Source organism: Pleurodeles waltl, chromosome 9 (genome assembly GCF_031143425.1).
Source record: "Pleurodeles waltl isolate 20211129_DDA chromosome 9, aPleWal1.hap1.20221129, whole genome shotgun sequence".
Taxonomy (NCBI): domain Eukaryota; kingdom Metazoa; phylum Chordata; class Amphibia; order Caudata; family Salamandridae; genus Pleurodeles; species Pleurodeles waltl.
In genome coordinates, this window is record NC_090448.1 from 477,958,597 (window position 1) to 477,980,906 (window position 22,310).

The 22,310-nt window shown below is 45.2% G+C and overlaps 1 protein-coding gene across 1 annotated transcript in view; it reads left to right on the forward strand.

Moving 5' to 3' along the window:
- LOC138258649 (inverted formin-2-like) overlaps positions 1-11,784 on the forward strand; it is a 319,153-nt gene extending 307,369 nt beyond the window's left edge. Inside the window, exon 14 of the mRNA XM_069205971.1 lies at positions 11,164-11,784. Coding sequence (XP_069062072.1) covers positions 11,164-11,183 — 20 coding nt within the window. The 3' untranslated portion in view covers positions 11,184-11,784. The remainder of the gene's footprint in view (positions 1-11,163) is intronic.
- The last annotated feature ends 10,526 nt before the right edge of the window (positions 11,785-22,310 follow it).

Here is a 22,310-nt window from a genome sequence, read left to right on the forward strand (position 1 = left end):
CTCCTACCATTATAGTCAAATATTTCAAGCGTTCTGTTGCTTTATCCTCATCTCCATCTGGGCTTGTCTCTAGGCGTGGCTCCTCTGCTAGGGCGGAGGAGCATTGCCTTGCTGCCCGCCAGCAGCATCTGCTGAAAAACCTTTTACCAAAAAAGGATGAACTGTTATTGTTTTTTGGTAAGAGGGGTGGGGCTACAGCCTTGACCAGCACTGAGGGGAGTGCTGTGCGCATGGATGTTTGTCTGGCCTAACACACATGCACAGTAGGCTCTCTCCTGCCCAGCAAAACATTTGCCAGGCTGTAGAGGGCATGCACAGGCTCCCAGACTTCCTGCGAGCGCCCTGGCTGGGTGTTCCCAGCCAATCCGAACACTGCACTGAGCAGTGTCAAAATTGGCTGCAGGACCGACTGGAAGTCTGTTCCTGCAGCCTGCATCAGAGGAGTAGTGCGGTGGTGGCGGCAGCGCTGACGGCTGCGATGATGAAGATAATTTTTGTTTTTTCACCCATCCCCTCCCATGTGCTTCCCTGCCCCACCCCTGTTTATCACCGCAAGCCACTCTTGCTTGTCTCTTTGAATTCAGTGCTGTTGGCTTTGTCCCTTCAAAAGAACGGATCAGTAAATGTGCTCAGCTTCTCTTTCAGTTTAACAGATTTGCTACCAAGGAAAACAGTGTGTCAATTTCACTGTTTCACATTGATATATTGTGATCAGGGGTAGTGTGGTGGGGGAAGAGATAATAGGTGAAAGGTTGCAATTCTGCACTTCCCTATGGCCTACTCAGACTTGGTAGAGGTGGGACAAGTTGGAAGACCTGGAGGGCCAGCATCTGCCATTCCACTGTCTCTTGTGTGTGGAGAGCAACATATGGTGGAGGAAGACTCCATGGCCATGCCACGGTTTAACTCCAGTGGAGCACTGCTGCATCATGGCATTGGTGAATAACCAGTTTATACTTTCATGCTAGTGAGTAACCAAAGAATAACATGATAGAGGTGGATAAAAGGGTTCCTGTAGGGTCAAAGTCTGTTTCGAAAAAAACTCTGTAAATTACAATGGGACATTGAAGAGACTTCTTTTCTGAACAAATAGTGTATTGAGTCTGACTCATGACAGAATTACATTAGTTTACAAATATACCATATATGTAAATCAGTGTTGTCTGAAGTGATAACAGGACAACTTTTGAAGTGAGCTTAGGGTACCTTCCAGCTTTATCATTTCTCTTCTCAGTGAATGCTGTTGTAAATTCCTCTTGGAGTGCTCTTTTTATCTGACTGCTGCTATTTCACAGCATATCATGTTGTGTTATTGTACTCTGTTTTACCAGTGGTTCTTTAATAAACGTTGCCCATGAAGAAAACCCAACTTTTCATTTCATTGTAGCACACTTATATCACTTCTAGTCAAAACATTGGTGGGGTGTAATTTGGGTTTTAGTATCCAGTATTTTAAACTGTGAAACCCTTTTTCCTTCCTCCTTTTCATCTCCTTTCTTTCCCTCTTTCATTACTTCCTTTCCACTCTTTCCTTTTGTGGTAACTTTACCTTCTTTCATTACTTCCTTCTTTCCCTCTTTTATTTTTCCTTTTTTGCCTTACTTCCTTTGTATCTTCCTTCTTTCTTGCCTTCATTCCTTTATTGTAATCTTGCTTTCCTTCGAACATGCTTTTATTAGTTTTTGCTGCCTTTTTCCCTCTTGTTTTTTGTTTTTGCTGCCTTTTTCTTTACTTCATGCCTAGTTTCTTTTTGCTGTTTCTTTCTTGCCATCGTGTCTGCCTTGTTTCTTGTCTTATTGCTTTTTCCTTCCTTTCTTTCCTTTTCTGCCTTTTTACCTTTAATACTTTTTCCTGCTTTTTTTGTCACCTTTCTTTTTTCTTTCATTCTGATTTTGCCTTTTCCTTACTTTGTCTTCTTTCCTGCTTCCTTGCTTTCCTTTGTTCTCATTCTTTCATTCTTTTGTTTTCTTTAGTGCATTCTTTTTCCTTTCTTTCTTGATGCCTTCCTTACTTTCTTTCCATTCTTTTGTTCATTCTTGTCTTCTTTCTAGTTTTTCCTTTCTTTTGTTCATTCTTTTTGCCCTCTTCTCTCATTACTTTACATCTTTCTTTCTGCCTTACTTTTTTGCCTGCCTTTCTTCCTTTCTTGCCTTTTTACTTTCTTGCCATCTTTTTTTTTTTCCTTTTTAAAAAATCTTAGTCAAGACGTTTTTAACTTTACGAAAAGTATGTATAATATAGTTGCTTATAGAGGTTTTCAGCCAGGCTTTATCCATTAGTCAGATTTTTGTCATTCACAATTTCTTCCACCCACTCCAGCATGCACCAAGGGGCTTTGTCAGCCCCCTTCATTCACCATGATCTGCTTCCCTGTGAGTTAACGCATGCTGCCCTTCTTTCTGAAGGAGAACATCCCGACAGAAATGAATCTCGTCAGTGCTGGAGAATACTGTGGCAATCTATACTTTTTAGAGAAAAAAAATTCCCTTTAGCCATTTTGTGCACTGTCCAACTGCTTCAAATTTTCATAAACCATGACAAAACTAAACCAAAAGGCTGGTGCCCAATGCCAGATCTGTTGGCTTTGCCAGTGCTGGTTAGAACTGTGGTGATAGCAGGGCTGGCAACTGATTACATTTCCAAGGTTGAATGGATCAATTGTAACCCAGCCAGGCAAGTCAACTTTGAGGGAATTTCTGTCAACACCAATACCTTTAGGACTGGGGGTGGAGGAGACATGAAAAGTATCCCCATTGGCATTCCTTCTCTTTTCACCAGCCATAGAACTCTTATCAATGCAGGCATTTGACAAGACAGAAGAATATACAATGGATAAGTGAAAGTCTTCCTCTATGCACATGATCATCTGCTCTCATTCTCTAGTCTAGTCTAGTAACCTAGTAAAAGTCCCTTGTGGTAATGATGGAATCATTTTCGGTTCTCTGGATACAAAATAAACTGAGGTAAGTGTAAGGCACTGATCATGTCACATGTCAATAGTATGATACTAGACCCAGCGTTGGAAACAATGTTGTGTTAACCCTATGAACATAAATATCTTGGGATTTTAAATATCAAACTTTGGAAGGATGGTAGTGGGCAACCTGAATTGCCTGATCTGAGACAGAATGACATGTTATGCTGGACTCAACTTAACCTAACACTGTGGATTGGTATTCAGGTCGTAAAAAATGACCATAGCACCCAGAGACAACTGTTCACTATTCTACCTCTCTTGATATATAAATCTATGACTTGGATGCATCCCACTCCATATGAATTATTAGATATCCTTTTTTAATCCAAGACAGACTCCTCAGACACCACATTTGCACACTACATCTCTTACTCGCATCACAGCTCATAAACTCACTTCGTAGATCGACTGCATAACCCAGAGCCACACGAGTGTATCCCTGAAATAAAGCACATTGAATAACCTAACACTGGTTCCCAACCTTGACTTCTGTGGATCCCCACTTTATCATTACTGGATCTCGGGGACCTCCCACTGAATCATTACTGAAAGCTGGGGACCTAATCTGTTAATACTATCTAATTTTCTAAGCAGTCGCAGACCCCCCTGCCATGGGTCTCTAGACCACAGGTTGGGAACCATTGACCTATGGGGACTGCCTCTCTATTGTCAAATCCCTACTCAACACTGTAATCAGAGATACCGTTATTGAACAAACCAAAAGCCAGGGATTGATTTCTGATTATACAGCCTTATCTCTTTCCCCCCCCCCCCCCCCCCCATTCGGTTCAATGCAGGCATCAGAATAGATGGTACAGAAAATAATTATGCACAACTGCAATTATGAAATTACTCCAATTCAGCAATTGTTTGAGGTAATGAACTCCAATATTCTGATTCTATACATGCCGAACTCGCCCTAGATGTCCTGTTTCATTGGACGCACTGTCATTTAACACACCACTAATAACGATGATTAGAAGACTCACCATGACAATACTCCCCAATAAGTGTCCCAGGGCCTGATGTATCTCCAGGACTGTGGATTCTAATATTATTAGGACTATAGAGTCTGCCCGTTGGGCATGTTTTTTGAAGGGCTAGCGCAAAGCGTTCCGTCCCCTGATGTAATCTCTTTGGGCTTCTAACCACCCCCATGTCATGTCAGTCCCTTTCATTGGTTCGTGGGCTTGCCTTTTAAAACCCACTTGCTTTAATTTGTGAGGCATGCATATGTCATACCTTCTCCAGTACTTAGTCCTCCTCTAGCGCACTGACCAACTACTGGAAACATATGAGGCTCCATGTTTTCCGTATGGTTTCTGGACTAGTTTTTCTCTTTATTTAGCAGCGCGGTTGTGCTGTTATCGCACTCACGTTTTGTTTTTGTTTTTCCATTTAATGTGGCAAGAAAAGTCTGGTTAGTTTACAACGCTAATAGCTCTAGCTTGGCGAAATGCGAGACCGGTCAAGTTGCAAATGCTTGTTTTTTTATGGAAATGGGTTCTATCAGACTCCAGAATGTTTTGTCAATCATCACTGGGTAAATATTAGACTTTCCATCCTTGACGTGGTCTCCCCTAATTGTTTGCCTCTGTTTCCCAAGTTGTTTGTGTGCTGTTCTCTGTTTTTGCTTCTCTGGGCGCTTTACCACTGCTATCCAGTGCTAAAGTGCAAGGGCTCCTGTATAAAATGTGTATGAAACTGGCTTTCCATGATTGGCATATTTGATTTACTGGTAAGTCCCTAGTACAGTGCACTAGAGGAGCCCAGGGCCTGTAAATCAAATGCTACTAGTGGGCCTGCAGCACTGATTGTGCCACCCACAATAGTAGCTCAGTAACCTTGGCTCAGACCTGCCACTGCAATGTTTGTGTGTGCACTTTTAAATGCCAATGCAACCTGGTAAGTGTACCCACTTGCCAGGCCTAAACCTTCCCTTTCTGTACATGTAAGGCACCCCTAAGGTAGGCCCTAGGTAGCCCCATGGGCAGGGTGCACTGTATGTTTAAGGTAGGACATATACTAATGTGTTTTATATGTCCTAACAGTGAAATACTGCTAAATTAGTTTTTCACTGTTGCAAGGCCTGTCCCTCTCATAGGTTAACATGGGGACTACCTTTAAATAATACTAATGGATAGATTCCCTTTGGAAGCAGAAAGACATGTGGAGATTGGGGTCTCTGAGCTCACAATTTTAAAATACATATTTTTAGTAAAGTTGGTTTTAAGAATGTGTGTTTGAAAATGCCACTTTTAGAAAGTGGGCATTGTCTTGCTTAAACCATTCTATGACTGCCTGTTTGTGGATTCCCTGTCTTGGTTAGTTTGACAGCGGGGCTGTTTGCACCTCTCTCTAGACAGTGGCACAAAGGGAGCTGAGGTGTAGTCTGCATTTCCTAATGAGCCATCTGTTCTAGGAGGGAGGGGAGAAGTGGTCACTCACACCTGAAAGGGCTGTGTCTGCCCTCACACAATGCAGTCTCCATTCCCCCTGGTGTCTGGGGCCTGGCCTGGGCAAGGCAGGATTTCACAAACAAGAGAGACTTTCCTTTGAAATAGGCCTACTTCAAAGGCTAAAATGGGTAGAAGAAGAGCACCAAAAACCACAGACTTCAGATCACTTCTGGAAATCAAGAGGAACCTCTGCCTGGAGAAGTGCTGCCCTGCCTGTAACTGTGTGTTGAGGAGCTATCCTGCAGTTACCTCTTCTGCCTGTGCAAGGGGACAAAGACTGGACTTTGTTGTGCATTCCTGCTTGTGAAGAAATCTCCAAAGGCTTGTCCTGAGCTTCCCTCCTGTTGTTGAAGTCTCAGGGCCGTCAACGACTTCTCCATTGCCAGCACCTGGACTCTCTGCTGAGACTCCTGCCCTGCCAACGGGTGCCCTATCCAGTTCCTGGGACCTTGACAGGTGAAACTGGCAGACCAAGACTGAAAATACACGCACAGACTGCCGTGCGGGGAAAAATATTGACGTACCTTCTGAGACGCTGCTAAAAAAACAACACGCCGCCGGCTTCACATCAGCAATAGATGCCCCACCGGCATCGTGGCTGGAAAATCGATACATGTAGCTGGAAGAACGATGCGGAACACCCGCTGACGGAGGCTGATAACGTCGCAACCCACATTGCGAAGTTTTGCTGATACCATGCGGCAGGATTTTTGATGCTAAGCTTGCTGGACGTGGAAAAATGATGCAACGCCTGCACGGACCAGAGTGTTGCCTGGATCAACGCACTGTCCCCTGCAGGGAGGAAAAATGTCACATGCCGACCTGACCAGAGAAGGAGAAACAGCACTCGATCTCACTTGCCGGTGAGAAATAGATGCATGGTGTACTTTTTTTGACACACACTCACCCGTGCATGTTATTTTGACACTACCCAGGTACTTTTCAATGCGAACAGTGTTTTTTCTGGTTTCTCAAGGATTTAAGACTTTTGCTTCTAAAATTAATATCTTGACTTGTGTTTTGTTTAGATAAATATTTTCTATTTTTCTAAACCTGTTGTCGTTTTGTAGTGTTTTCATTAAGTTACTGTGTGTGTTGGTACCAACAGTTTACACCTAGAGCTCTGAAGTTAAGCCTGCCTGCCTGCTTGTGCCAAGCTACGAAGGGGGTGAGTGGGGGTTAGCTGAGGGTGATTCTCCTTTACCCTGACTAGAGTGAGGGTCCTTGCTTGGACAGGGGGCAACCTGACTGCTAACCAAAGACCCCATTTCTAACAGTAAACAATACACTGAAACAAACTTGCATTAACTTCCTGACACACAGGACAGAAAAGATTTTTAGACTGACCTAAGGCACCTAAATCCTACAAATTGTAGCCGAACTCTCTACAAGTTAAACTAAGCATGGTTACTGTACCACTCTGAATCCTGGTCCTGAAGGAAAGCAAGATGCAATCTAATGTATGTGTTTTTTAAACTTGTTTGATTTATTAATATAATGAAATATAACATGGGAATCCGTTATGTCAACTATCCAATCAACATTGTCATGGTTCCAAAGGCGTTATAATTATTCCAGTGCATAGCCGGGGGCAGATACAGAAGCAAAGTATTTTACACAAGACGGACGAGTCTAAAGGAAAGTGATACTAAAAAAAGTTTATATATTTTATGAGCCATCTTCGAAGCGGTCATTTGCTATTAGGACGAAAACCAGTGCTGAGACCTGCCACATCGCTAGGAGAGTGCTGTTGAGATACCTTTGCAGCGGGCCCAAATATGTATTTGGTTTAACCACTTAGGGAGGTAGTAACATGTTAAAATTGTCTGGCATGATTTTGCAATATGTTATCTCCTTAATAGTAGGTAAATGACCTCTCTGCACTGCCACTTGCCTTATAGCCAAAAAAAAAAAAGCCTGTGCTGTAAATTTATGAACAATTGACTGTACTTCATTGATATAACCAGTTAATGCTACGAGTGGATCAGGATCCACAGCGATGTTAATCATTTTGTTAAGAGAACACATCACACCAATATATACAGCGGTACATGATAAATGTAGAAAGTCGGGCATGTCTTCTACTGGAGTATAAAATGTTTGTACCTATTTGAACTCTGAGTCGGTGCCTACTATCGAATGAGATTTGTCTTTCGGCAAGACAACAGTACCACTGTTGGTTATTTCCTAACCAATACCCTTCTGTCGTTTGAAGCAGGATTTGCATCGGTCCGGAGCGTGGGGGCCCCGTCCATGTATTTTGTAGGGCCCCCTTAAATTTCCTTACTCCACTGTAGCTGGAGTAGAATTACAGGTCAAAGCACATTCGTGTGAAATGGAGTTTGGTACTAGCAGATTTCATTAGGTATGTTGGTGATGGAAAGGGTTTATTCTCTGTAGGGAAAAATCTGAGCAAGGAACGTAATGCATGCAGGATCCTTTAAATAGGAAACACAACCAATGTGTCAGTTTCTTTCTTAAATTTCTTCCAGTGATTTAAGTTTATTTTCAGTGAACAAGCTGTAAATCTTTGTGATCTAATCTCGCTCTGATTGAGCATGCATTTGTCCTTTTAACAAGGCATATCTTTAGCCATGCACATTTACTGCTCCTGAGTTCAGGGATGCATGTTTCAGCATTTAATGCCATGCATTGGTGGTATCCCCGTCAAGGTCTATACATTTCTTAGCAGCGTGATTTAAGCAGTCTCCACTAGGGTGACAGCTTAAAAGCATCCCTCTTCAACCAGAAATATGGGAGTTCAAGTGTACTGTGTCCAGGGCGGAGCAAACTGACCCTGTGCCACATGGTAGTATAGCTTGATATCATGAGCTGCAATCCTCTTAGCTCCCCTGCCCACCTGTTCCATATGCAAGGATCAGCATGGTACATCCAATTCTCGTTTGTTTACCAGCCCGAGCCATGTTTATCATGAGCTGTGTAAACATTTGGATCATTAGTTGTTGGTATGTTCTGAAACAGAAGTGCAATAGACTATGGAAGCATTAACATTTTCATGTCGCCCATTTGGCCTTCTAAGAGTGATAATTTTATCCATCTTTCTTGTTAGATCATTGTTACACTGTGCCATAATTAATGTTGATTAGAAGCCTAGGTGTCTCTGAACTTTGACTCCCAAACCGAAAAGATCCATTTTAGAGAGCTGTCTAGAGGGCAGGTGTGCATAACAGCTGATATTTGGAAGATTTAGTACTTAACCTAATTGACCAATTGATTTTTTAAACCTGAAACCCATAAATTTTACGTTTTTTTGGCACAGGAGAAAGATTGGTGGCACGTTCCCTAATGTAAAGTAAAAAGTTGTCCTAATATGCCAATATTATCAAACAAAACCCCGAGAATTAGAGTTCCATGTCAGAGTGCTGCTCTCTAATTGCACACAGCAATTGCTGAGCTACCACTGCATACGGGGTGGGAAGGAAGGTTGGACAAGGGCAACCCTGCGGAGTCTCTCTACTCACAGTAGTGGGTTCAGTGGTTGGTAATTAACAGATACCAGTTGTGGGTTCTTTTTATAACCCTTCAATAAAATCTAGGAACCCTCTACTCTCTCCACCACTGTAAATGGAAATTCCCAGTCTGCCAAATTGATGTTGCACTTGAGTATGGGCCAATTTGAGATATGCTTCAAAGAACGTTGAGTTTTATAGTCTTTATTCTATTGGGAATAAAGCCAGATTGCTCAGGAAGCAAGTGTTGGCATGAGATCAGAAAAAAGTTTAGCTAAGATTTTAACTGAGATTTCTGTGTTGGTATCCAACATAGAAAGGGCGAGTACGACAGCCATAAATCTGAGAGCCTGTCTGAGTTTGAGTTATTATTTGTGCTTCATGCACAGTGGAGGAAGTCGTCCCCTCTTTACCACCAAAATACATGTTCAATTACCTTGCCCCAGGCTGACTTGCTACTGGTCTGATAGCTGGGCAATGTCTATTTTGTGGATAGTCAGTCATCCACATCTGGTCTTCTACAGAACACGTAACCTGATTGGTGTGGTGAGTCACAGACCTAAATGGATTGCAACATCTCTGGCTGTGACAATATATGCATACTGTGTCACTGGTGGTTTGAGGCAGTACTTGCCATTTGCAAATGGAACTGACACAAATGGTCTCTTATGAACAGGCAACTTACAAGATCAATAATCAGTTGAAAATGTTTGACATAAATGGGGACACTTTTTAAGTGAGACTGGGTCACCCACTATGACCTAAAATAAGATTGATACCCCTGTGACAACTTGCATCTCTTTTGCATGCGGTCGGGATTCTCCTTCTATGAATCCCTGTCCATTAACTTGGAATACTAACTATACCACCTTGCCATTATTCATCGAGATTGGAAAATATTATCATACTAACAAAACTATCTTCACCACATAGAGTTGACCTATAATGATGGCCACGATTGTGAGTGGTGGATTCTCACACACAGCAAGTTCTTCATGTGGAATACTGACACCAGCTGGTATGTGTCTCCAGGCCTGGAATTGTGTGCCAAATCGGAACTAAAGTTTCAAGCCCAGAGACGTGAACTTCACTTTGCTGCTGCAGGTCATGGGCAGCGGCAGGGCACAGCCTCCTCATGACCAAGCCCTACAGGAGCAAGGGATAGGATACCACGCTCCCCTTCTCTCCCCCCCCCCCCCCCCCCCCACCCGCCAAAAGCTGAAGCATCCCTTGATCCACGAGACCCCTCACACCAGCCGCCTGCCTCACAGCTGCCCTCCCACTGACACTTTCTGCCTGTTCAGAGCAGGTGGAAAATGTCAGCGGTTTTCTCTCTGGTATGGGGGCTAATTCACACTAAAGAGCTTAGTATTTCTGGGTCTGTGTAGTTATTTCCTACTCGGGGGTGGGGGGGAAACATGTATAAACCCAACTTTGGTGCGGGTATACAACCAGAATAAAGGATTTTGGCCTTTTGACATAACTGGCTAAATTCCAGTGATCTTGGACATAAGGGCTATGTAGCTCAGACTGCTTTAAAAGGTTGGGATTTGATAGTGTCTGGCAATATTACCTTATCCTGGAATATTTGAAGAAGACTGATAATGAAAGATTTCCAATTCCTTTACACTCGGATCCAGCCTTGTTGCTTCTATTTTCATACTCCGGTCTCCCTGTGAACGTATAATTATTTATTCCACAACCCCGCCACCATGCCTTTTTCCATTCCAAATACATTCATAGGTTAATATATACAGCATCATAACGAGAAACGGAATTTGTTTTACATTCGTTATGCTTTATCAATGGATTCATTGTTTGGGTGCTTGGGGCTTGTGGACTGTTAAATCTTATATAAAACGGTTGCTAGAACTCTGCAAATGGCTAAATGTGATGTTGTTGTTCACACACAGTTGCGAAGTAAAACAAGAAATTGTTGCAAAAAAGCAGTATGTTGCAGTCGTACAGATGGTTTTAATCGCCATTTTTTGAGTGAATATGTATCTTTTAGAAACTTACCATGCTGGTTGTCACTTGGATGGTTATGTAGACTTTTTCGGATGTGGGACATCCGTGATTCCATCGAGTGGAGTGGCCATGTGTGGAGTCTACATAGGGCAACAAATGCATCCACCAATATTTGACCGGATATCTTCCATCCGTCAAACTCTAACCACTTTAGTCATAAAGGTAACTAAGTGATGGAACGATATTTGGAAGTGATATTTGTATTAAACTGTTCTGTTGTATTTTCTAGTTTGCAAAGGTGCTGCATGAGTTGGAAAGGAGTGAATCATTCACACCTGGCTTTCAAATATGAAAAAAGGACTTTATCGCCAGAAAACTTCTACGTGCAAGTATGAGGCACAGTCTGCAGAAATCTTTTGCTGCTAAAAACTTTGGCTGCTCACGCTCTGGATTTTGGTGTTGGCAACATTTTGGTTTTGATAACATTAGCAGACATGACTCTGAAGTGGCTTGCTCGATACTAATCCGCCACAAGCTTCTTCCGGAATGCGAGTATTTCTGGAAGAAATGGACAGCATGCTTTTTGCCCTGCCGTGGCTAATCTTTTTGTGTGGACTCTTTAGGGCTTTTATTGTCGGCTTTGCTGCTACTGCTTCGAGCCTAAATCTTAGGCATTGTAAAAATTATGAAACAGTAGGTATGTAATGACAATAGATTATGAAATGTGTGTGTATATATAGATGTATATATGTAACTGCACTTTCTATTTAATGAATGCCAATTGAGTTATTTTGATTTTATTTAGTGAAGAAACTCAACTTGGCGGCAACTCAGTGTTTGCATAGGCATCAAGGGATTAAAATAACACAATTGTCAGTGTCATGCTAAAAAAGGTAAATGATGTATTAAAGAATTTTGTTTAAAAAAAAATAAAGATTAAAGTTGTGTAAACACACATACCTATAAGTTAAATTAAGCTGTATGTTTAAAAAAAAAAAAAAAAAAAAACCTCTGGTATCACACATCAAAGCTAACCCCAATTACAGTAAGGAGCTCTTCTGCATATTCAAGTAATTCACCAACCCTGCAACAGTGACAAGCAACTTCTCTCACTCTCAGACCCTGTGTGACACAACAAAATCGACAAACTCCAACTCAAGCCTGAAGACTTTCAACATATATAAATGTTCTCTCTCTCTATTCCACCCTACTCAACACTAGATTCTAACTCCTTCCCAGAAGACTGAAGTGGGCAGAAATAAAACCCTGCTGACAAAACCTTTAGTGGTGGGCCCCAAAAATTTCAGCAACTACTGACCCATCTCCTTTTCCCAGACAAGGTCATAAAAGTAATCAACCAACAACCCACCATCTACCTTGAACTCAATCACTTTTTTCATGACTCCCAATCCAAATTCCACAGCAAATACATCACTGAGATAGCCCTGATAATGGCAGCAGATGGCATCTGGTCCCTCCTAGACAAATGTGAGAAAACTGCCCTTATCCACCAAGCTCTCGAGTGTGGGAGGCAAAGACTCCGCTGACGGAGCTAACATCAAAACACGAAGACCTAGCAGCCACAGTAGTGAATCTAACTGACTGAGTTCTGCGCCTGGAGCGAAGGGCCGAAAAAGCGAAGAAGCCGCGAAGAAGCCGCAGGAACAATGTACGAGTGGTAGGCCTTCCGGAAGGTGCAAAAGGGACAAGCATGGAGTTCCTTGAGGAGTGGCTGCACACGGTGGTAGCGCCAGAGCATCTGACCCTGTTTTTCTCCTTGGAGCGGGTGCATCGGGAGCCTTTGAGACCCCTAGAGCTGGGGAGGCTGCCCCATGTGGTGGTGGCTAAGCTACTGCACTACAAGGACAGAGATGCTTTGCTCCAGAGGGCCAGGGAAGCTGGGCCCTTCAGGGTGGCGAATGGCGAGGTGACGCTATTCCTGGACTTCACAATAGACGTCCAAACTCGACGGGCTTTCTTCCTGGCTGTGAAGAGGTAAGAAGGAATTCAGTACTCACTTCTTTTCCCAGCCAGGCTGAGGGTGATTGTTGATTACAAAACCACATTCTTCCAGAGTCCCGAAGAGGCATTGGAATGGCTGGAGGCACGCGGTATAGAGGGAGGGCGTCGTAATAGGAGTGACCAAGCAGGACGTGGACACCGTAGGGGCCAAAGGAGACGGCGGAACAGACATTGCCCACGGGCTGAACCGACCAGGGCTCAAAAAGAATTGGCAAAGATGGGGGCCTTGGAGGCTGCGGCGTCCATGAACAGGGAGGTGTCCTCGCTGGAAGGTAGCGGGGGAGACTCTGACCGTGCTTCTGTATCCTCGGCAGATGGTTCCGGCTGCTCAGTAACCGCCCCGAAGGTGAGTGCACAAACTGCGGATGAATTGGGATGAGTGAACCCATAGTTTGTACTGTGCTCCTCACCTCAGGGCCAGACAGTAGGCCCTGACGGGCACGGAGCCCCCCCCCCCCCCCCCACCCCCCTTTGCTGGTTTCTCGTCCACTCAGCTTAGAATGGCGAGATCTAACTTGTTGACTAAGTTGCACTGTTTTCTGGGCCACCTACAGTTGGAGAGGTGCCCTGGGGATGGGGAGTTGGGATTTACAGTTCTACGTTTTGATGGTGATGTGGAAGATGAGGGTCGTATATACACAAGAATTGCAAATGGAGGGTGGGGTGCAAGGTCTTTGGGGGGGGGGGGGGAGGATGGAAGGTCTGGTTTGCATTAAATACATCAGCATGGCAGATTATAACTTCCTAACATGGAACATAAGGAGGATGGGGGTCACCTACTAAACGACAGTGTTGTCCTATCTGAAAAGACGGGGTATACATGTGGCTATGCTACAGGAAACACACCTCACTGCAGGTGAAACTGAAAAGCTGAGACGTAGATGGAGAGGGCAAGTGTTTGCTACCAAGTACTCAGCTTATGCTAGAGGAGCACTGGTGTGGGTTAGAGCGGGAGTCCCCTTTGAAGCTGTTTCGACTGACATAGATCAGGAGGGCAGATTTGTGATCATGGAGGGGAAGCTCCATGGAACCCCGATTGTCCTGAGTAGTGTATATTCCCCATAATCAGGATCAGATCCCCTTTATGCAGCGCCTATCGAGTCATCTTACTCGCCAACAGGATGAAGAGTTATTGATTGGGGGGGGGGACTTTAATAGCAGAATGGATATAGAACTGGACCGCTCCACCCCACTGCTGACAGGCACAGTAACGCATACTAGGATAGATAGGATAGCATGCTCAGCCACCGTAGCGCAGGGAATGATTTTTTTCAGAATATTTAGGGCGCACCTTCTCTGACCATAACCCCCTGATGCTTACATGGAGGGTGATTGAAGATAGACCCCCCCCCCCCCCCCATACCAATGTGGAGATTGACCCCGGCTGTGCTGGAAGACCAGGCATACAGAGAGGTGCTCCGCTCTTATCTGGTGGGCCATATTGCTGTTAATAAGGGATCTGTTTCGACCAGACATATGGAGTGGGAAACACTCAAGGTGGCAACGAGAGGTTACTGTCTGGGACAGACAGTTGGGATAAGAAGTATGCTGGAGCGGGAACTGATCAGATTAGAGAAGATCATACATGAGGGGGAGGAGCGGAGAGGTGTTGGAGCACGTCGGGTATGAGGAAGCGAAGAGGTCCCACTCCCAGGTTGAGGAACAGTTGAGATGCCATAGTGTGCAGAGATACTTACCCTCAATACAGGCAGAGGAGGACAGGTTAGGTAAGATGTTAGCATGGTTGGTGAAACCAAGGAGGGGGGTGGGGGAGAAACATCTATTGTGAGGGTGCGGGATATGAGGGGGGAGCACAGATTTACACCGGGTGCCATAAATGACACCTTTAGAGATTACTACACCTTTCTCTACAGGAGTCAAGATATATCTGGGACCGAATCCTTAGATGCTTATTTACACCCGCTACCTCTGAATATACTGACACATGAGGAGAGGGACAGGTTGGGAGGGCCAGTGACAATAGAGGAGGTCCAGTAGGCCATTATGCGGCTGGCTTCAGGGAAGACGCCGGGCACGGATGGTCTCCCAATGGAATTTTATAAGAGGTACCCGGCCCTACTGGCCCCCCAGCTGGTTGAAATGTACACGGAGGCGTTTCAGTGTGGTTTCCTGCCTGACTCGCTGAGGGGAGGGCTTTGGTGGTCCCCCTCCCCAAGATGGACTCTGGGGAGGTATCAGTAACTGACTTCCGCCCACTGTCAATGTTGAACAGTGACTTCAAAATTCTCAGCAAGCTCATGGCCAATCGATTGCTCCAACATATACCCAATCTGGTACACAAAGATCAAAATGGGTTTGTCCCGGCACGTAGTACCTCGCTGAACCTCAGACGCCTTTTTGCCATTTTACATATGCCACGAGAGGAGAAGTCTCCTGCGGGGATGTTCCTAGCGATAGACTTTGAAAAGGCCTTCTATTCGATTCGGTGGGACTATTTTTAAGGACAGTGATGCTCCGGATGGGATTAGGGGAGGGATGGGTGGACTTGCTGTATGCGGCTCCCTTGGCAAGAGTGAGGATGGACAGTGTCAGAGGCTTATCCCATATGTAGGGGTACCAGGCAGGGATGCCCGTAATCTCCATTATTATTTGCTTTGGCTATTGAGCCACTGGCAGCCCAGCAACGGATGGAAGGCGGGGGTAGAGGAGTGGTGTGGGGACAGGCTGAACATATCTCACTTTATGCCGACGACATCTTAATCTACCTTGGGTATGGTGAATCAGGGCTGCCTTGGGCTCTGGCTAGACTGGACCATTTTGGAGGTTTCTCAGGGCTACGCCTCAATAGGGGCAAGATCTTTGTTTTCCCTCTGACGGCGGGAGGTGAGCGCCCCTCATATCCGGAGGGCATGGTATGGGCCCCACATGCTTTCAGGTATCTGGGCATACAGGTGTTCCATGACCTGATGGACCTTCGTGAAGGTAGCGTAGGCAGGGCGCTTCTGGCATCTGTAGGGTTTTGGCGGTCACTTAAGTTATCCATAATGGCCAGAATATCATTATCTAAAATTATTATTGCCCCGCCTTCTTTACTACTTCACCAACCTACCACTGTTAATTCCCTCGATGTGGTTCCGGGAGTTGAACACCCTGCTCAGGGACCTCGTCTGGGATGGGGGCTGCAGATGCACTGCGCTCTCGACCCTATGCAGGCCGAATTGCGCGGGGGGATTGGGAGCCCCAAATTTTGAATTGTTTTACCTGGCATGCCAACTGCAGTGGATCTCGAGGTGGTGTGCAGGGGAGGGTCGCCTAGATAAGTGCACTGCTAATGGCGAGAAGAATTGAGAACGGATCATAGCACAGATGATAGGTCTGCGAGTGGAGGCCCAGAAGGGAAGTGTCATGACGAAGGTAGCCTTATCTTGTTGGAAGAAATGCTCACGATGTGTGGGAGTGGGATGAGCTTACTCTGCGGCACTGCCTCTGTCTGTGTTGACTCAGGGCACAGCGGAGGGGGCTTTGTTGGCTTCTGGGCTGGGAGTCTGGACAAAGGCGGGGGTGGAGATCCTGGGAGACCTCGTTTGGGACGGTGTGTTGTGGCCCTTCACTGACATGATAGACGAAGTGGAGTACCGGGCGGACAATTCCTATTATATCAATATCTGACACACAATATAAAGGAACACTGGGGCACAGTCAATGCGGATTCTGCTTCGCACCGGGTCTTGCACCTCCTGTTAACCTTGGTAGAAAATCATCACCTGGTCAATAAACTGTATAAGGCCCAAAATGAAGGCACACTAGACCCACTACAGTCCCTGAGGGAGAGATTAGAAAAGACATTGGGTAGAGACATGTTGGATGTGGAATGGAGGAAAGTATTGGCATACCCAAGGGTGGTTTCATGAAATACGTGCCTACGGTACATTCAATATAACTATATCCACAGGACGTACCTCACCCCACAGCGGCTGAATCTCCTACACGGAGGCGACCCTAAAGTATGTCCTAGATGTGGTAAATCAGACGCAGATCTAGACCAGATGGTGTGGCACTGCCCTGGGCTCCAACAAAGCTGGAGGGCAGTGTTGACCGACCTGGAGGGACTCTTAGGCACCACACCAGTCTTGACCCCTTCTGTGTGCCTGCTGGCTTGTACCCGGGGCCGGCCCTTGGAAAGGTAGGCGGACGATTCCTTGACCTGGCTTTGGTGCTTTTTAAGAGATGAATCACCCTAGGTTGGAGATCGCCCAGGTGCCCCACCTTAAGGGACTGGAGATGGGATGTGTCGAAATGGGCAAGGGCTGAACTACAGATCTTTAAGCGTGAGGAGGCCTGGGGATTGCGCCAGGCGCCCATTGCTCCGATGTGGAAGCAGGTACTGACCAAGTGGGAGCGTCTGGAGCGAGAAGTGGGAACCCCTGCAGAAGGGGTGGGGGCAGCCACGGAACAAGAAGTGAGGGTAGCGGAAGTAGGAGAAACCCAACAAACCTTAACAATAATTGGATAGAACGGATCTGATTCCAGTACTTTATGAGTGAAGAGTACAGGTAGATAGCGGGCAGGTACGGATGGCACCAGCTGATGCTGAATGGGGAAGTGTGGGGATGGAGCAACTCAACACTCTTAGTGACGCCTTGCCCGAAAAAGAAGTCGTAGAGACACTGCGCGGGCCTGACACCCACCTGGCGGAGAAACGCTGAATTGTGTCCCCACAGCTAGTATTCACCCGCCACACAATGCACCATCATGTATATAGTTTGGTTAGAGTCCGGCATAGACTGTTACGTGGTCAAGAGAGTTATAACGTGGTATATGACAGAAGGGCATACGCATTTGACACACAGACCAGGTGCAGAGTCGGGAAAACTCAGATGCTAGACACTGATCTAGAATAGGAGCTCTGCAAATCATACATTGGTGGTTATACCTAGAAGTTGCAACTGCTTATATATATATATATATATATATATGAGATAAGAGTATGTCAATGCCATAAATTGATCTGACAGTGTACAACAGCAAAATGTTAATAAAAACAATACAAAAAAAAAAATCCACCATGCTCTCCGCAACATTGAACACAGTCTTCCACCACACACTCATTGCCAGGCCTCATAACATAGGCAACCAAGAAGCCATCCTCTGAGGAATCGCCTTCTTCAGCACACAAGTCCATGTTCCACCCCTCATCTCTGAACCTAAACCAATCTGGTGTCCCTCAAGGCTCATCATTGGGCCCCCCTCTTCAACATCTACATGTTCCCCCTACCCCCGCCAACAGTCAGATCCCACAGAGTCAACATTATATCCCGCACTGACACAACTAATCCTCTCCCTCTCTGAAAACTCCACCTCTTCCAGAACCAACTTCCATCCATGCATGAGTAGCATCACCAGTTGAATGAGGAATAACTGCCTCAGGTTTATCACAGTCAAGACGAGGGTCCTGATCTTTGGTGCAGCAACTCCCTCTGGGACGCCGCCTGGTGGCCCACAGAACTGGGCCCTACTCCAGCCCCAGCTGATCATGCCAGGAATCTCTATGATCTTGGATAGCAAACTTACCTTGATATTCCAAGTCAACGTAGTATCATCCTCCCGCTTCTTTATCCTGCGCTCGTTTAGAAAGATTTTCAAGTGTCTGCCCCAAAACTCGAGACACACCATCACCCAAGCCCTTCTCCCCAGTCAACTGGACTATGGAAACATCCTTGCTGTGGGAATCAAGGCCCACCTAGTTTAAAGACTACAGACCATCCCGAATGCCACAGCAAGACTCACCCTTGATCTCCTTCATCGCACCCACATTTACCCCCACCTCAAAAAAGATCAACTGGCTCAGAGTTCAGAAGAGATTCCAGTTAAAGCTCCTCACCTGCATGTCCATGACTCTGAACCCACCTACATCAACCACCGCCTGAGATTCCACAAACCCTTTAGACATGCTTTCTTTGCATCTGCCACGCTGGCTCATACATGCCGTATACAAAGCAGCAAAGGAGGAGGATGCTTTTTTTCCTACCTTGCATTTACAGCCTGGAAAGCCTCCCCTACACCTTGATATGTCCCCTACTGCACAGGAGTTCCGTAGGATGCTGAAAACCTGGCTCTTTAACTGAGACCCTGGACCCTGCCACCACCTGGATACCCTCATGGGTGACAAGTCGCACTCTACATATCACCTGATTGATTAATTGCTTATCTTTACTGTCAGATTATAGATTTTATTATGAATAATATTTTGTGTGGAATAGATACTTTGAAAGATCTCAACACACTTTGGATTGAATAGCAATAAGCTGGGGCACACAAGGCTGCTTACCCCCTCACACAACACCTTGCCCTTCTGCAAGTGAGGGAATGGAATTGGACTGTCATCCTAACTGCTGGCTTCATGACATCTGCTCTCATGTGAAGGGCTGATAGAGCTCCGTGAGTGGCTGGGGCTAGGGGCGGAGAGATGGGAAGCAACTTACGAGAAGAGGCCATCACCGCATGGACTGATATTGCAGGAAGGATTAGTCTGTTCAGGTTCTTGTCATCTTGGCATTGGCCTTTTCCTTGCCATGATCCCTTCTCCCAAGACAACTGATTATGAAGTTGCTACTCTCTTCTTGCATACGCTTAACCTCATGAGATTGCCTACCTCAATGTAGCTCAGGCCTTCCTTAGTGCATGACCTAGTCCTCTGGCAGTCTGAGTTGGTTGGCTCAACTTGACCCTGTGGCTAAATCTTGCTGCCCTGTGGTTTAACCTCAGAGGTGAGCCCATGTTTGCTGGCTGATGCCTGGGAAGACAAGTCAATACCATATCCCAAACTAGAGCTGAGGTGTGGTTTTGCCCTGGGCAAGAGACATGGAAGTGGGGTGGTGAGGGCAAGCCAAATTTAACTATTCAGTAATGAAAGAAAAAAACATGAAAACATTAAGAATTCTGTGACTTTACACCCGATCAGTAGTTTGTTTTTTAAGTGTGGGGGTACTCTTCCGACTTTTATTTCAAGGGCACTGGAAACCTTAGAAGTGCAATGGCCTGACCAACAGCATTTCTGAACCTGGATCTTACCCTTCATTGTTATGTCAACCGCAGTGTGGCAGTACTGGCTCGAAGGTGCTTTAACATGAAACCAACATAAATCAATGTGGTTTGACTACCCCAGGTCTAATTTGGACTAATTATGTAGCCTGAAAATGGTCCTTGTAGCAAGTGCGAGCTTTGGCATTTCTGGTGCTTTTAACTCGAGCTTCGAATCCTACCTCAGCATTTTAAGCCTGATCATTTGTCATTGAGGTTGCAAGTGCTAATTCAGGAAGCAGGCATTGCCTAATATGGCTGGGTAGGCGGGAAAAGAAAAGGGGTGATATCTATTTGGCCCATATTTTAAAACTAGCATTTGCCAAATTCACTTAGTGTGGAGGAGTCTCTAGTGAGCTTAGTGAGTAAAAAAGGAGGCCCAGGGAGTTGAGCACCCAAGGCACTTGGGAATGATAACCAGGGCTGCGTTTACCCTATTTCAGAAGAATCGCTTACAGCAAAGGGATACTGCTAGTGGGTGTCAGATGTCTGCTGCCTCCTGAGAGCAGAAATTAGAGGTGGGGCCAAAGGGCCCTTCCACCACTGGGACAAGCCCTCAATGGTTACGGGAGAGATCCGACAACAAACACACTGCAGCCCTACGGAGTGTTCCTGGGAGAGTTATTCTCAGACACCTGTACAGAGGTGGTTTCTACCAGCGATAGCCAGTTTACCACTCTTCAATATTGGCAGTCTGGTCCCACAACTTGAGGGACATTTGAAGAGTTCATGAAGATTTTAATAGAGATGGTGGAGAAGTTGAATGGTCTGGCCCCAACAAAGGAGTGGCTGGCAGGAATAACAGTGCTAGTGCTGTTAGCCCATCTCAAAGCACTAAGTCTGTGGTGGTAGTGAATGGGAGAGGATTAGGAGCAGCCACTACTTCCCAATCACAAAAGGAGAAAGGTAAGGATGGGGACCTATGAGACGATGTCTGTAGTATTATTTAATAATTATTTTAGCAACTTACTTTTTTTTTTCTTTCACACTGAATCCTAGCAATGCAGGTCTTGAACAACCCCTTGTGGAGAAGATAGTTCATCTAGAGTTCCTAAAAAATGTGGTAAAGAGACAGTGAGACCAACTCTTCAAATTTCCAACACCAACCTCACTGGTGCAGCATACACTCATATTTAACTTGGAGGAGGTCATTCTAGCTATATCCACTGCTTGTTTCTGAGAAGTGCCGGTACTCTCCAATGAAAAGTATTACGTTTTTCTTGAAGTGCAGGTACTCTTCCCCTCAAAGTAAAATAAATAAATAAATAAAAAGTGCCGGTACTCCGTACTGACCCACTTAAAGCACTGGCTACATCCAAACGTTTTATCATTTGTGACACCCGTATTATGAATTACAATTGTTATATAGGCTGTGCCCTAGGCCAAGGAATCAGAGTTCTCAACGTGTGGCAGCCACCTGTTAGAGCCAATAGCTCATGCATTTCCCACGATTGATAAGTCACCAACATGCATTGTAAATGAGTTGCAAGATGGAGGTGCTTTGATATAAAATATCCTTCCCTGCTTATAGTGATATGTTCCGGAGTTAGCCTTTAAAAAGAAGTGTGTGCCTAGAAACACGTTTTGACTCTGTCGGAGTTTGAAGATTATTTGGTGCAACAGAATAGCATGATTCTTAATTATTAAATAGTTGGAGTACATTGTCCATATCTTACCACCGCTGAAACGTTTGTATCAACCTAAAATAAACTCCTCTAAGAAAAAAAAAAAATGGTATAACTAGCAAACTCTCAGTAGTGATAACTGATCTCAGGAAGCAAGTGGCCACCTAGACCGTAGCATGAACATGCAGTGGTGAGGCCTATAGGGACAGCGGGTCAGCACAACGTTGAGCTGGACACACAACCTTCAGCTATTAAAAGCAAGCGCATTCTGAGGGAAGAGAGTTGGCCATAAGGACGTGGCATTCTCAACCCACAACAATATGGATGTGTCCAAGAGGATTGGGGGCAGTCCTCTCTGGACCCGATAACCTGCGTGCACATAAGCGAAAAATAGAAAATGTGGAAGAGTAACTTAGCGAACGTATTTTTATCTCTGATCTATCCTAAAAGCAAGGAAAAAAATACAGAACAAAAAGGAATCGAACCTAAAGTAGAGGTAAACAAAACAATTGTTGAATTTGTTCCTGGATTATTATTTTATCCTAACAAGATTCTGCACTCCCAATATGGTTGTGCCAAAGGAAGCACCCAGTATGTTTCAATTAATTCACAACCTGTCAGCCCCAAGAGGCGAGTCTGTGAATGATGCAATTAATTCCCTGTTAAGTACAATAGATTATTCCTCCTTGAAACTGGCCTTTTATAATGTTGAACTATGGAGAGGGGACAGGAGGGCAAAAACAGACCC